Source organism: Anopheles coustani, chromosome 2 (assembly GCF_943734705.1).
Source record: "Anopheles coustani chromosome 2, idAnoCousDA_361_x.2, whole genome shotgun sequence".
In the NCBI taxonomy this organism is placed as follows: domain Eukaryota; kingdom Metazoa; phylum Arthropoda; class Insecta; order Diptera; family Culicidae; genus Anopheles; species Anopheles coustani.
Genome location: NC_071289.1, coordinates 44,714,608 through 44,727,935, shown reverse-complemented (window position 1 = coordinate 44,727,935; position 13,328 = coordinate 44,714,608). Strand labels below are relative to the sequence as shown.

General features: G+C 40.7%; 1 protein-coding gene across 1 annotated transcript; it reads left to right on the top strand.

Annotated features, from left to right (window-relative positions):
* Positions 1 to 252: 252 nt before the first annotated feature.
* Positions 253 to 3,368, top strand: LOC131261935 (pleckstrin homology domain-containing family F member 2). Its single transcript, XM_058263806.1, has 7 exons — positions 253 to 449; positions 1,022 to 1,288; positions 1,362 to 1,487; positions 1,546 to 1,652; positions 1,744 to 1,881; positions 1,956 to 2,075; positions 3,105 to 3,368. Exons 1-7 carry the CDS (start codon positions 434 to 436, stop codon positions 3,138 to 3,140), a joined length of 810 nt encoding a protein of 269 aa, XP_058119789.1. The 5' UTR covers positions 253 to 433; the 3' UTR covers positions 3,141 to 3,368.
* The last annotated feature ends 9,960 nt before the right edge of the window (positions 3,369 to 13,328 follow it).

Genomic DNA, 13,328 nt, shown 5'->3' with positions numbered 1-13,328 from the left:
ATTGTCTCTAGATCGACTAATTATGTGACTAAACGACTCAAATCATTGTGAGTCGATTCAAACAGTTTAGGATCAAGTCAGAATCGAATCAAATCGAGTCCCAAACCAATCAAATCTGATTCGAATCCTAATCGAATCAAATCTTTAGAATCTGTCAGACAGGATTCGAATCTTTTGAAACCGTCAAATGGGATTCGAATCTTTAGAATCCGTCTAGGGATCGAATCTTCGAATCTTCCGAATCCCGATTCTGCCAACACTATGCCAAACATAGCACTTTCCAGTTTAAGAAAACGCATTTAACAAGTTTGTGAAAGTAATAGTTCTTTTAATTCGTCGTTTTGTCTGTAGTACCAAGAGTGTCTTTTGATTGTGTAAGAAAGTCGTGCGTGATACGAAAAGTAAACAGAAAGAGCTGCTGCGTGTGGTAAAAATGGTGGACAAATTAGGTGAGTCGAGTTTGATTGCGCTACGTCCCCCATGACCGAGGATTCTTTCTTTTTCGTGCGTAAATACGTAAATTTACCACTAATAAGTCATAGACGGAACTGCGTGTAAAGAATTCCTGTGAAACTCAACTTGAAACCTAGTCAAAGTGGTTATTAATATCTACTGCTGAGGAATGCTGCTGTGTGCATTACTGTACTTATTTTGATGGCAATGTTGGTTGGTGGTGGTGAGGGTGAATCATACAAGTTCCATAGTAGTTTTACCTGATTTAATCAGCTCTTTTACGAACAACGAAATATGTAGGAAAAGAAAGTGTCATCTGGTACCTATGTGGGAGGGGGGAGCATTGCAACGAAAGCATCGTTTGTTTCGAACATGCTTAGCTTTATCCGATTGATGCATAATAGACTAGATGAATCATTACCCCAAATAAGCCGCTTTGTTGAATCATCTGATGGAGGAAATTCTTAGTTCCACCAACTATCAGCATTATGCTATGCGTATACAGTTTTGTTCAAAGTGTAATAAAACCCGCCTTCTTTATCACACTTGAATGAATTCATGTCAACAGTGAACAGTGAAGCGAATGCCCGTCGGATACAGATGGTGGAAAATTGTTTCGGAACATCCGGACAACCTTTGTTTCTACCTGGCCGGGTGCTGGTTGGCGAAGGTGTGCTGACAAAAATGTGCCGCAAACGACCTAAGGCACGCCAGTTCTTCCTTTTCAACGATATCTTGGTCTACGGGAACATTGTTATTGCTAAAATGAAGTATAACAAACAGCATCTTATTCCGCTCGAAGAGGTCCAACTGCAGGCACTGGAAGATAGTGGCCGTAAGTGTATATTAATGCAATTCGTTTCGTTAATCGTGGATAACATTGCCTCATTACACATACCATTCCGTAGAGTACCGAAACGGATGGCTTATTCGAACGGCTACAAAATCATTTGCGGTGTACGCAGCAACGCAAACGGAGAAACAGGAATGGATGGCCCACATCAACAAATGTATAGAGGATTTATTACGCAAAAGTAAGGTTTTAATTTTATAACTATTACGAGTTTCGAATGATATTTGTTGCTGTTGCAGGTGGCAAAAAACCGGTCGAAACGCATGCGGCCGTATGGGTGCCGGATAGCGAAGCGACTATTTGCATGCACTGTAAAAAGACACAGTTTACCATGTTAATTAGAAGGGTGAGTAGCAACGAATGGATTATGTTTTATTTTCATAATCTATCAAAAGGCAAATGATATCATATGTTATATTTGCAATTTATCTTTAAAGCACCACTGCCGAAACTGTGGCGCAGTCGTTTGCGGCCCATGCTCGTCAAAAAAGTTTATTCTACCAGGACAAAGCAATAAACCCCTGCGTGTATGTCTCGACTGCTACGACAATCTAACTTCCCTGAAGCGTGATGGAGTGCGTATAATGCATACGTGGAAGCGCCTCACAATGCCACTAATTTTTGTACTGCCTCTTTCTCCCAAAAACAGAACAAACCTCAAATTGCCGGCCAAAATAACAATAAGCCGGCCAACTCCCCGGAAAGCTCCGGCGAAGATGACTCGGGAGACGAGGAAGAATCTGTCAAGGAGAGCGATACGCACGATGAAGTGAGTTATACATTTAATAGGAATCCAAGACTGTGCATTCTGGTCTCTGTAAAGCGGAAGGCGGTGGACTCTTATCAGTTATTTACTTGCATCCGAGACAGTGATGAATCAATCATCAACTAGGCAACAACGATACCTAACAAAAGAATATCTTTTTTTTTCTTACTCCTTATCCGTTTCTTTGCTACAAACTTATGGATTTTCCACATTGCAGGGCTTTAAAAGTCACTGCCCTCAAACAGTGGTATGTGTGTGATAGAAAAGCAACAGCCGGAAGGATCGTTTCGATAAATACGTTGTTGCAGGATGCTGATCCATATTGATATGGAAGTAGTTTCTACTTAACCTGTCACATATAAACCTTAATGGTCAGTCTAAATTGATAGAAAAGTGTTCATGTGTTGTTGTTTTTGTCGAAGATACATTTTTGTTCATTTATTCTTTCATAACATTTTAAACATACTTTCAAAGCTTCGTTACGTTTGTGCTAGTAAAATTTGAAATTGCCATCAAGGATTGTGTTAAGTTAAATTATCATTATTACAATATTTATTCAGGAAACATGCGGTGTAACATACCATATCCCTTTTGTTGCTTTGCAACTGTTAAAAGTTTGGGCCACCAAATTGATGCACGATGCACGTTAATTCCTGAATGGCTAATGTTAGCTGTTGGTTAAAAATCAAATAATCATATTCTATTCATACAACAAACAAAAAAAAATTCTGCTCATAATGGTGATCAAATAACATGCTATTTTAAAGGAGTTTGAAAGTATATTCAGCTTAAATTGGAATTACTGCTTGACTTCACGATGTTTTTTCATTAAAATTCATATCATGTATATTCTCATTTGTTCGCCCAATTTTGGAAGGCTGATTTGGTTTTTTGTTTGTTTTTGTTTTGCTCGATTTGTTTTATCTCGTTGAAAATGTAGTTTCCAACATCACACTTTAAAGAATGGCAGTCCCGCTTATAAATTAATGATTGTTTATTAATACTGACGATTTTTTGTTTTAATTTTTTCAGCCTAAATTCTACAATGACGTTAAAATTGAAAAATGATGTTATGAGAAAGGATCTATTGGAACAACATACAAGCAACGTACGGGAAAAAACTTTAAGAGCGATATCAAAGAGAAAAATAGTTGGACACAGCTTTCCATCGCAGATGTCGGTGTTGTGAGACGAAAGAACGCATAATTTCATTTTAATATTTTCTCCTATATATGTATCTTATTATATTGTTTAAGCAAAATCAATGACTCTTCGGAGAGTATTGCATTGTTCAATCATTCACGTGTATAAACATCTGGGTTGGAACAACATTCATTGGGAAACTAAATCCATAAGCTACTAGAACATACAAAACACCAAAATATCTGGCCCTACATGCACTGTTGGAAGTTGAAAAGAAGAAAAAGCTGTGTACACCTTCGCTTAGTCGAATTTTAGAAAATGACTCCTAATTTGAGGTTTGCTGGTTCAAACGAGTAAAAAGCAAGACAACGTCAAAATTTTAGCACCACGACACGATTTTCAGAGAAAGTGTGATTGCCTTTACATAATGACAGTTTGCATTCAATCGAAATTTTTCCATCAAAATTCTGAAATTCAAATCCACAGAACTAAATTCAACTGGTAAATGAGTTTGGGATTTTGCTTCTTTGCACCGAAATTGTTGATAAAATCAATTTAATGTCAAATTCTCAATAGTTGGAATAAGCGAACGTGTATGTAATATTCAACTTAAATTTACCATACATAAATTTGGATTGCCTTCCAGTGTTTGTTGTTGGACTCACAATGTGTAATGCTTGGTTTCATTTCGCAGACTATTAATTTTTTAATTTTACTACAGTTTCAAACAGTAGCATTCTAAAGTAACCATACATTTTGAACCATTTGTTACTCAACTATAAATCCATTCGATTTATCAATTGTATACTGAAAGCAGGGGCTTGAGCCGAATCGTAATAGCTAAATGGTAAAAAATATAGAACTCAACGCACTATTAAAACGATGGAAAAGGAAAAAAATCAAGCAAAGAATGGAAAATGATTGATCTTGGCCAAAAAGAAATCAAAATCATAAGAATATTAGACATTTTGAATGAACCTAGTACAGCTGGTGAAGCAGTTCCTTTGTAACTGTAGGTGTATATTCACATTTTCATGTTTAAACCCTAAACTTGAAATGCATTATTTGAAGATGAAAAAAGTTTTATAATGTTAAACATATGACTACACCATAGCTCATTACGATGATCATAAAGCAATTATCCATCGAACATAAAACAATTTGAATGTCAATCAAAGAACCAATATCCATTAAACATAAATCAGTAACGTTGGAAAATTTTGATGGAGGTCGAAAATAGGAAATATGATTACTCTAAGATATGAACTAAACATCTAAATTTGGCACATCCACTACTCTGTATGTGATCGAAACGGGAATGGCTACTACAAATATAATTTTGACATGAACCAAGAGAAAAGTAGGCATCAATTCATAAAAATATTATTCAAATAATTAGTTAATAGTGATTTGATTATAAAGTATAAATTATTTTCGAACTGAAAACATGTATTTAAAATTAATTAAAGTGTTGCTGCAATGGCGTATTGTTGTTGGGTTAGTATATTAATCTTAAGCATCACCTCATCATATGTGTGTTTAATTTCCTTTCAGATTCCATCGTGTTTTATTATTTTTTTGTCAAAATTCCTTCTACACAACAACAAAACACTTGAGCTGCCAATTTCAAAATTTTATTTTGCATCATTCCGCTGTCTCGCGAATAGAAAATAGTTCGAATCAAAATAAAATACTTTTTGAATCCAGACCGTGACCCACAAAAAGATGCAACGGTTAGTATCTTCTTCTTCTTTTCTGGCCCGCTCACAGTTGAGCTCGTCGTGCTGACATGGCCTGATCACCAATCGCTTTCCAGGTAGCTCGATCAATGGCTGCAGCCCTCCAACCCCGGTCGCATCCGATGTCTCTCTCTGGTTCTACTCCACTTGGTCCATCCAGCAGCTGAGCTCCTCGTCGTCTCGTGCCGGGCGGGTCGCTGGTGAGCACCTTCTTGGTGGGGCATGAGTCCTCTTGACATGCCCCAACCAACGAATCCTGCCGGCCTTCGCCACTGTCAGGATGTCCGGCTCGCCATACAGCTCAGCTAACTCGTGGTTCATCCTTCTCCTCCACACGCCCTGCTCACACACACCACCAAAGATAGACCGAAGCACGCGCCTCTCGAAGACTGTGAGGGCGTTGCAACGCGTTGGCGTCCTCCGTGAGCAGAGTCCAGGATTCATGCCCATAGAGAACGACCGGTCTTATCAGCGTGCGGTATATGACACATTTCGTGCGTGGGAGAAGCCATTTGGACCGTAGGAGTTTGTGGAGTCCATAGTAGGCACGATTCCCCTGAACAATGCGCCTCCGGATTTCGCAGCTCACGTTGTTGTCCGGAGTTACGACATTGTCGAGGTAGCAAAACTCCTCTACTACCTCAAGTTCGTCGCCGTCCCCAGCCTGGCTCTGTCACTGTCAGAGCCTCCGACGAGCAGGTACTTTGTTTTCGTCGCATTGATCATCAATCCAATCCTTGCGGCCTCGCTTTTCAGTCGGGTGTACGCCTCGCACACAGTCCTAGTGTTCCGCCCGATGGTGTCGATGTCACCCGCGAAACCGAGAAATTGGAGAGAGCGGGTGAAAATCGTGCCACGGATGTCGAAGTCCGCGCTCCTCATGACACCTTCCAGAGCGATGTTGAATAGAAGGCAGGAGAGTCCATCACCTTGCCTCAGACCCCGATGAGATTCGAACGAATCTGACAGCTTGTTCGTAATCCTCACCTTACACAGCGAAATCCTCACCTCCATTGTGGCCTCTAGCAGTCAATGTGGGGTCATTACTGGCCTCCTCGTGGTGCCACTGGACCTCCTGGCAACAGGGGTGACGAACAGAGATCTGGGTCCCGTGCACTATCAGAGTGAAACCCTCGAAGGTGTATTTCTATGTCTGCTCGGTTTCTGACACGACTGTAGCATTCTTGATCATGACTGGACGGGGTATGGTAGTGTGTCGCAGACCGAACGGGCCTTGTAAGGTATCTTTAATCCTGGTTTTAAATATCTAGCCCTCTGGTCTGTTTAGCCTCTCCGGAGGTTAGGATGGACCCTATGTCAGCGGACAGGACCGTGAAGACGTAGGGAGTGTTTCGGAAGGGACTCACTCTCCTGGAAGATTCACGGGCGCAGAAGTCACCAGTGCTTAAGTGTGGGAGCACGACTGATGCGCAAGCCGCTTAGCGAACTTCCGGACACGAAGGGGCTGCCTTGTGCTTTTCCTGGGGATGCTGGTCTCGCCCAGCAGCAGACCGGTAATTCGCTCGTGGCACCAACAGGCACGTTTAGTGCAGTCACGCAAGTGCAACGTGGTCACATTAAGTGCAGGTTAGTGGGCACGTATAGTGCAGTTAAGAGAAGTGAGGCTATGCCTCAGATAAAGGAAAGCACCATTAGTGCAGTACGTGGATGATTGACATCAAGAGGTGTCAGAACCTAGTGTGAGAACCCGGCACGTAGACTGAGCAGGAGCTTAGTATTACGGGCCGACGATCAAGAGGTGTCAGAACCTACCGAGAGTCCACTTTCGGGTTTTTAGGAGGTAGTGGTGTCAGATAAGTCACCTGTCGGATCGATCTCCTGAGCCGCTTAAGTTTGCACTGCACCGAGTCCGTTGCTTTAGGCGTGGGAAACATGACCCTGGTAGGCAGGGGGTAACTGTCAGACCTTTAGCAACACGCGCTTTCACCCTTCAGGAGTTAGTTGCGTGCCACAGCGTCCGTAAACTGAGATTTTAACCTAAGGACAGACGCCTCTTCCGTCATTGCTTCTACCGTGAAGGTGCATAGCGTGATGGAAGGTGAAAGGCAAGAGGAAGGAGTAGGGTTGGTTGTGGTCCAACGGGGTTACGGCCAATCTGAACCCTCGTCAAAAAAAAAAAAAAATTGTGGCTTCTAGCAGCCGTACCAGCTTCTCGGGATAGCTGTGCTGCCGCATAGTCTTCCATAGCTCCTTCCTGTCTATGGTATCGTAGACCACCAAGGATGGTGGGAGCACATCGTCGTCTACCTCCTGGCTAATGGCTCCCCTAATTCCGCTCCGTTCAGGTGCCCGTTGAAGTAGCACTTCCTCCTTTCGATCACCTTTCGCTCGTCCGTAAGAATGTTGCCCTCCTCGTCTCGACACATTGCGACGTTTGGCGTGTAGCCGCCTCGTGTCTTCTGCAATATCCTGTAGAATTGGCGAGTTTCCCCCGACTGAGTTAGCTGCTCCAACAGTTGTTCATCCGACTCCTCGAAGCGGCGCTTCTTGCTCTCGAAGAGCCGGATTTGCTGTGTCCTCAGTCGTGTGTAGTGTTCCCCGTTCTGATGGGTTTCGCGCTGTAGCATTCGGGCGCGCACTGCGTTCTTCTCGGATAGTGGCTGGCCCTACTACCAATTTTGAATGAACTCAGGCCTATCCCCGTGGATCGGAGCGAGACGAAGCGACTGACTTATGCTCCGTCGCATTCGCGCTGCAGCGCCGAAATTTTTCAACCCGCTTTTGAGTGAAACTTTGCATGAAAAATGAAATAAAGCGACGGATGGAAAGCATAAACCGTTACAGTTTGAACGGAAAGCACCGGCACTGCCACCAACGGTAGAATATTTTCCAATGTAAACAAAATTGACGCTTTCAAATCTGTTATCGATGCACAATAAAGGGAAGAAATAAAACAAAAATAGCTCCTTAATGGTTATTCCTAGCCAAGTGCATCATTGAGACAAAACATAGTTCCACCTAATACCTATGCAATAATATTTATATCATCTCAATCGCCTCAGAAATGACTGTGTTTTAGATGATCAAAGATGTATGATTTCAAAAGCACTCGAAGCATTCTCGTGCGGTCTCTTCAAAGGAACACTCGATAGAATAAAGAATCCTTCGACAGAATTTCTATATGTGGGAAAGTTTTCATTTACGTTATTACAAAATCGTATATGGGTTACATACTTATAATGACAACGACAAAATAGACAAATGTTATTCAATTTATTAATGATATTTATCTGTTGGCTCGAAACGATCTGTTTGCGCATGCACATGCACATGCATATCAGCAATTAAAGCGCTAGAAAAACAAATTACGAGTTTGCTAGTTGCTGGCTCAAGTTATGTTCTAAGAAGGGTGGATGCGATATTTTTTTCTCCCGCATTCAATTTTTACTCTTCTCCCGCAGTTGCTACCATTGCTACCGCTGTACGTTTTACACCTGTGAATAAACGAATGCATATCAAACTAACATATGTTCGGTTATTCACAAAGTGTGTCCATTATATTCAAAACATCAAAAATATATCCCAGCGATACATTGATCATTTGAATCAATGATCTCGAACGCAAATTATTGCGAGGTGTTTGATGTCATGTTCGCCATTTGATATTTGAAATATAGAATTCTTTTTCGAGTTTTACCTTCGGGCGTGAAAGATGTCCAAAAGTGGGGCGTTTTATTTTTTAAATAATCGACATAGACTGTCCTTATACCGATCAAATCTTGATTAGTGACGAGCGTTTGCATTTCGGGAATATTACAATAACGTTTGCATTTAAATTTTTTTTTTCAGAGACAAATTATAACGACTTTTCATGGTAAAACGGAATACGTTAGCAACTTTCTGTTAAAAGCAAATTAAAGAGTAGCATTTCGTTTAAATTTAGAACAAGTTTGACAACAACCATCTACGTTTGATTGTGTGTTAAACATCCAGCTTAATAGCGGACCACGTGACCAACGATTATTTAAAACCAGACGGCGACAAGTGGTAAAAAAGCCTAGTACTTTATATTGCTTTTGAAGCTTGTTACAGTATTTTTAAAGTGTTTTGTGGTCCCTAAACTCCCATAGAACGGCATATCGTGGCTGAAAATCAGCGAGGATTTGCCCAAAGTCGCTGTTCTTCCTGTCAAGACTTCCGGCGTATGGAGAAGTGTATAGTGTGCAGTGTCTTCCGAAATAAATCCACTTTATCAGAAAACACGATAAAGAGTACGATTCAGTGGTTTGGACATACCTAGCCACAGTAAATCATGGAGGAGTTGAACGGATCAAATATAATTGAAATATCCCACACTGGTAACCTTGCTCATGCCTATCAACTCCAACCAATCGAAAAAAAAAAACATTTACAACAACTGAAAACATTCATACATGATTGGTTTGGTTGGCTATGACAAAAGTTTGGAAAAGGCCAACTGGCCGTCGGAAGTTATTTTGAAAGTACTATAAATATGTAGTCTTACAATAAAATTTACTTTATTCAATATACTTGGTTGACTTTTTTCTTATCGCCGACGAAAATTTGTCTATTTTTTAATGCAATCGTTAATGCCGTGTTTCTCAGTACAAAGTAACGGTAATCTTTGTCCGGCAGTGATTAATTTTCTATCCGCCTGAGCAGTTGCTACACGAGTTTATGTACTTATATTAGGGTTACCAGCATTAAACAACGAATGCATTTTGACTAAGGAGTGCCATTAACCTGCTCTCTTTTAAACTGTCAATACATGATTTCACCTTATGCTGGAAAACGATTATGTTTCCGGCGGAAGAAGATGTTGGAGCGTTGCATACAAAAGTAGCTTTTGATAAGAGCTAGATTTTTATCCGATACTTCCGAATGCTGTCTCCAATCGGTGTATAAATCATCTGTGTGTAGATCTTTACTAGTTTCCAAAAGACGTAATCTCATGAAACAATCAAATGTTAAGCAATGAAAAATGCGATGCGACATCGAAATCTGAAAAAAAAATCATTGCAACTAGCAGTGACTTGGATTTAGTGGATGTAAGCTGTGCAATTATTTTTAACCAGATTTTGGCATGGCCTATCTTTGTAAAAGTGATTTCTTATCTGTATCATATTGCAAGCTAGGTATGATGCAAAGTTCCTCGTGGAGGAAAAAGTACATCTTTGATCTTTCGTATTGTTCTTTGCTCCGCATCCTCTTTCGTTTTGCATGTTCTTAACGTAAAAAGCACATGTTACACAAAAGCATGCAACTTAATCGCTTGATCACTGTTAATGACGCCGGCAGTACACTGCGCCTAGCGCCAGTTTGTATTGAAATTTAAATCAATCATTTTGCGGTCATATTTTAGTACCTTTTATTACATGTTAAACATGTGAGGAACAACTGTAATGAAAACACAAAGAAATTCCATGCGCATATGTATATTTAATGCTGCACGAAAATATAACAAAGATAATTATACGGTGCGATCGGTTGTCGCCACACCAGTGTGGCAAAACAAGAATCAGCTGATTCTTGTTAGCGGGTCTATTTACAAGGTCAACGCGCGTGCGTTATACACATGTGTGTACCAAGCGACGCGTGCGTGTACTGCCACGCAAACGCCAAAGCGATTAAAGAAAACCCTAGTTAAACCCGAGGGTATACAAGAATCTCGGTGGACTACTGGAACAATTCGAGATTAACACCCCACACGCTTCGGACTGGCAGAATCAAATGGTAAGTAAAAACTTTAATAACAAAGACAAATATATACATCTTTCACCCTCAGGCAACATATGAACTCCCAAAGCCGAAGGAACGGCGGAACACCTGCTACCAGGCGAGCAGAACACATCCGGAGGTTACAAGAGGACCGCAGAGGGGAGCGAGGCAGCAGAACGAGAAGGGCAGAACAGAACAGAAGAAAAAGGAACAAACGGAACAAGAGTTGTGGAAACAGCTTTTTTTTGCAAAGTTTCAAAACAACGCTTAAAGCTGCATCGTGTAAGCTTTCTACAGTCGAGACACTTAAATTATTTCATGAACTGCAGTGCTGCTTCTGAATGAACGGAGCTGCTTTAATAGGAAAAGCAGCTGAACACTCCACAGAAAAGCAGCGGTCATTTTCCATAGCGAAATGTTGCCTGGGGAGGTGCCTAGAATAATAGACAACAAACGTATAGGACAATTTCGCACCAGTTTAGGGTAGATCAGAAACAACTATTATCGATCGGCGCCACGAAACGAACCCAACATGTAAATTCTCGTTACCTCTCGCGGGGATGGGAAAAAACCGATCGGTAAAAAACCCAAAAGAGGATCACCGATCCTTTTTACCACGCACATTCATTTAAGTAATCCAAACTTTTGTACATACACAAATACCATGAAGAAACTCTGGTATATAAACAGAAACAATTCATAGAATAAATCAGTGTTAAGTTGAAACTCAGACGATTCACTTCGTAGGTTCAAAATGACCGCTACACTCGCTGGTATTCTGCCACTGAAAGAAAGTTCGAAACGATCAACTCTTCCCATCTGTTGCATAGGCCTCCGTCATAAGCTTGAGGCAACTAGCTTGATGGTAATAGAGAGTCAGAGACTTCGACAATTTTGTCCCGGCAGATACCAGTAATCCTTCCCCCTACTTTATTTAAAAAACCGTTACCACGCGGAATAGCAAGCTAGGAGGTCTACCTTCGCGGGGCCTGTTTGCTAGAACGCGCCGTAACACCATTATTATAGGAGTTACAGACCTTCAAAGTTGATGGATTTTTTTTCCAATTTTTCATGCATTTCATGAAAATATTCACAAATCTTGACTTTGACGGGCTGTTTCTCAGAACCTGGAAGAACAGAGGCTCTAGTTTTTGGATCATTTCTTAGTTTCATCTTGTAGTTTAAGAAAACATATCTCATTTTTCTGAAATCCAAAATGAATTTTTGATTTTTATCCCGGCTTCGCTCCATCGTGCACTGGGCCATAAGCCACGTAACCAGAAAAAAGAGTGGTTCGATGACGAGTGCAGGCGGGCACTGGCTGGTATCGCGAACGAATCGATCGAGACGATTTCGATCAAAAGAATTAGTCGAACGAAATCTAAATCTGCTCGAAATAGCTATCGGCAACGGGATTTCTGTTTCGATCGATGAACTATGGGCGGTCGTAAAGTCGAGCAGCAAGCAAGCAGTCAGATCGATGTTGTTTACGTTTCTGGTATCACCAACGCTGCTGTGTTTTGTGTAATTAAGTGAGTCAAAAATTGTTTGAAATGGAAATTAAACATGATTTCTTCGACGTTTTTTATAAACGATGTTGAAGCGGATGCAATCGACCTGGCGAAAAATCGTAGGAAATTACGGAAGGAATTTAAACTCTTTGCATTTGTCGGAGATAGCGTAAGTGACAAACACTGCAAAGAAGAATCTGTTGATGTGTGTTTGAAGAGTATGGGGTACCAATATTTTTTCACGAATTTGTTGTGCACCACGCAGCTGCACCGGTCATGGGGTATTAGCCATCGCGGCACTCAGCTCAATTTTTTTAGTATATTTCGGATAACATGGGGTACCAATAATTTTTATGAATCCGAATAATTGAACCCAATTTATAAAAACATCAAAAATCACTTTAATACGTCTTCGTTGAATCTGTTTATTTAAAGGAAACATGTTTGCTAATGCTTATGCGACCGCTCTCGATAGCTCTCGACCTGTCTAAATCATTTCGATCGAGAAAAGGCGTATGCAATAGGAATTCTCGATCGAAATCGAGTGAACTGTTGACTGCTTGAACATTTTGTTGAAATACTAAGTAATGTCTTTTGGTTTCTGTGGAAATACTCCACCCTTGGATCAAACACCAACACTATAGAGGAAAGCAACAAGAAAACACGTGTTGTCTCTCTGAAAGTCCAGTAACAATAATTTATTTCATACAGTTCAAGTTACGTTGACAGCCAAATGCAGTGCTGCCAACTTAAGTTCTTTTCTGGCCAAGGTTTAAAAGCAGAGGTATCCACCCATTTCCAACAAATTTATAGATCGTTTGCTTCTACGTTTCGATCGCGAAAGGTCGCATAACTTTTGCACACAAAAGTAGCTTTTGATAAGAGCTAGATTTTTATCCGTTACTTCCGAATGCTGTCTCCAATTGGTTTATAGATTTATGTGTAGATCTTTACTAGTTTCCAAAAGACGTAATCTCATGAAACAATCAAATGCTAAGCAATGAAAAATGCGAGGCGACATCGAAATCTGAAAAAAAAAATCATTGCAACTTGCAGTTGGATGTAGTGGATGTGGGTAAGCTGTGCAATTATTTTTTAACCAGATTTTGGCATGGCCTATCTTTGTAAAAGTAATTTCTTATCTGTAATATATTTCAAGCTAG

Excerpts from the sequence above, each read along its gene's own strand:
- LOC131261935 (XM_058263806.1), top strand. Across the intron at positions 1,289-1,361 it reads GGCACTGGAAGATAGTGGCC|AGTACCGAAACGGATGGCTT; the intron begins GTAAGTGTATAT and ends ACCATTCCGTAG. Across the intron at positions 1,653-1,743 it reads TTACCATGTTAATTAGAAGG|CACCACTGCCGAAACTGTGG; the intron begins GTGAGTAGCAAC and ends TTATCTTTAAAG.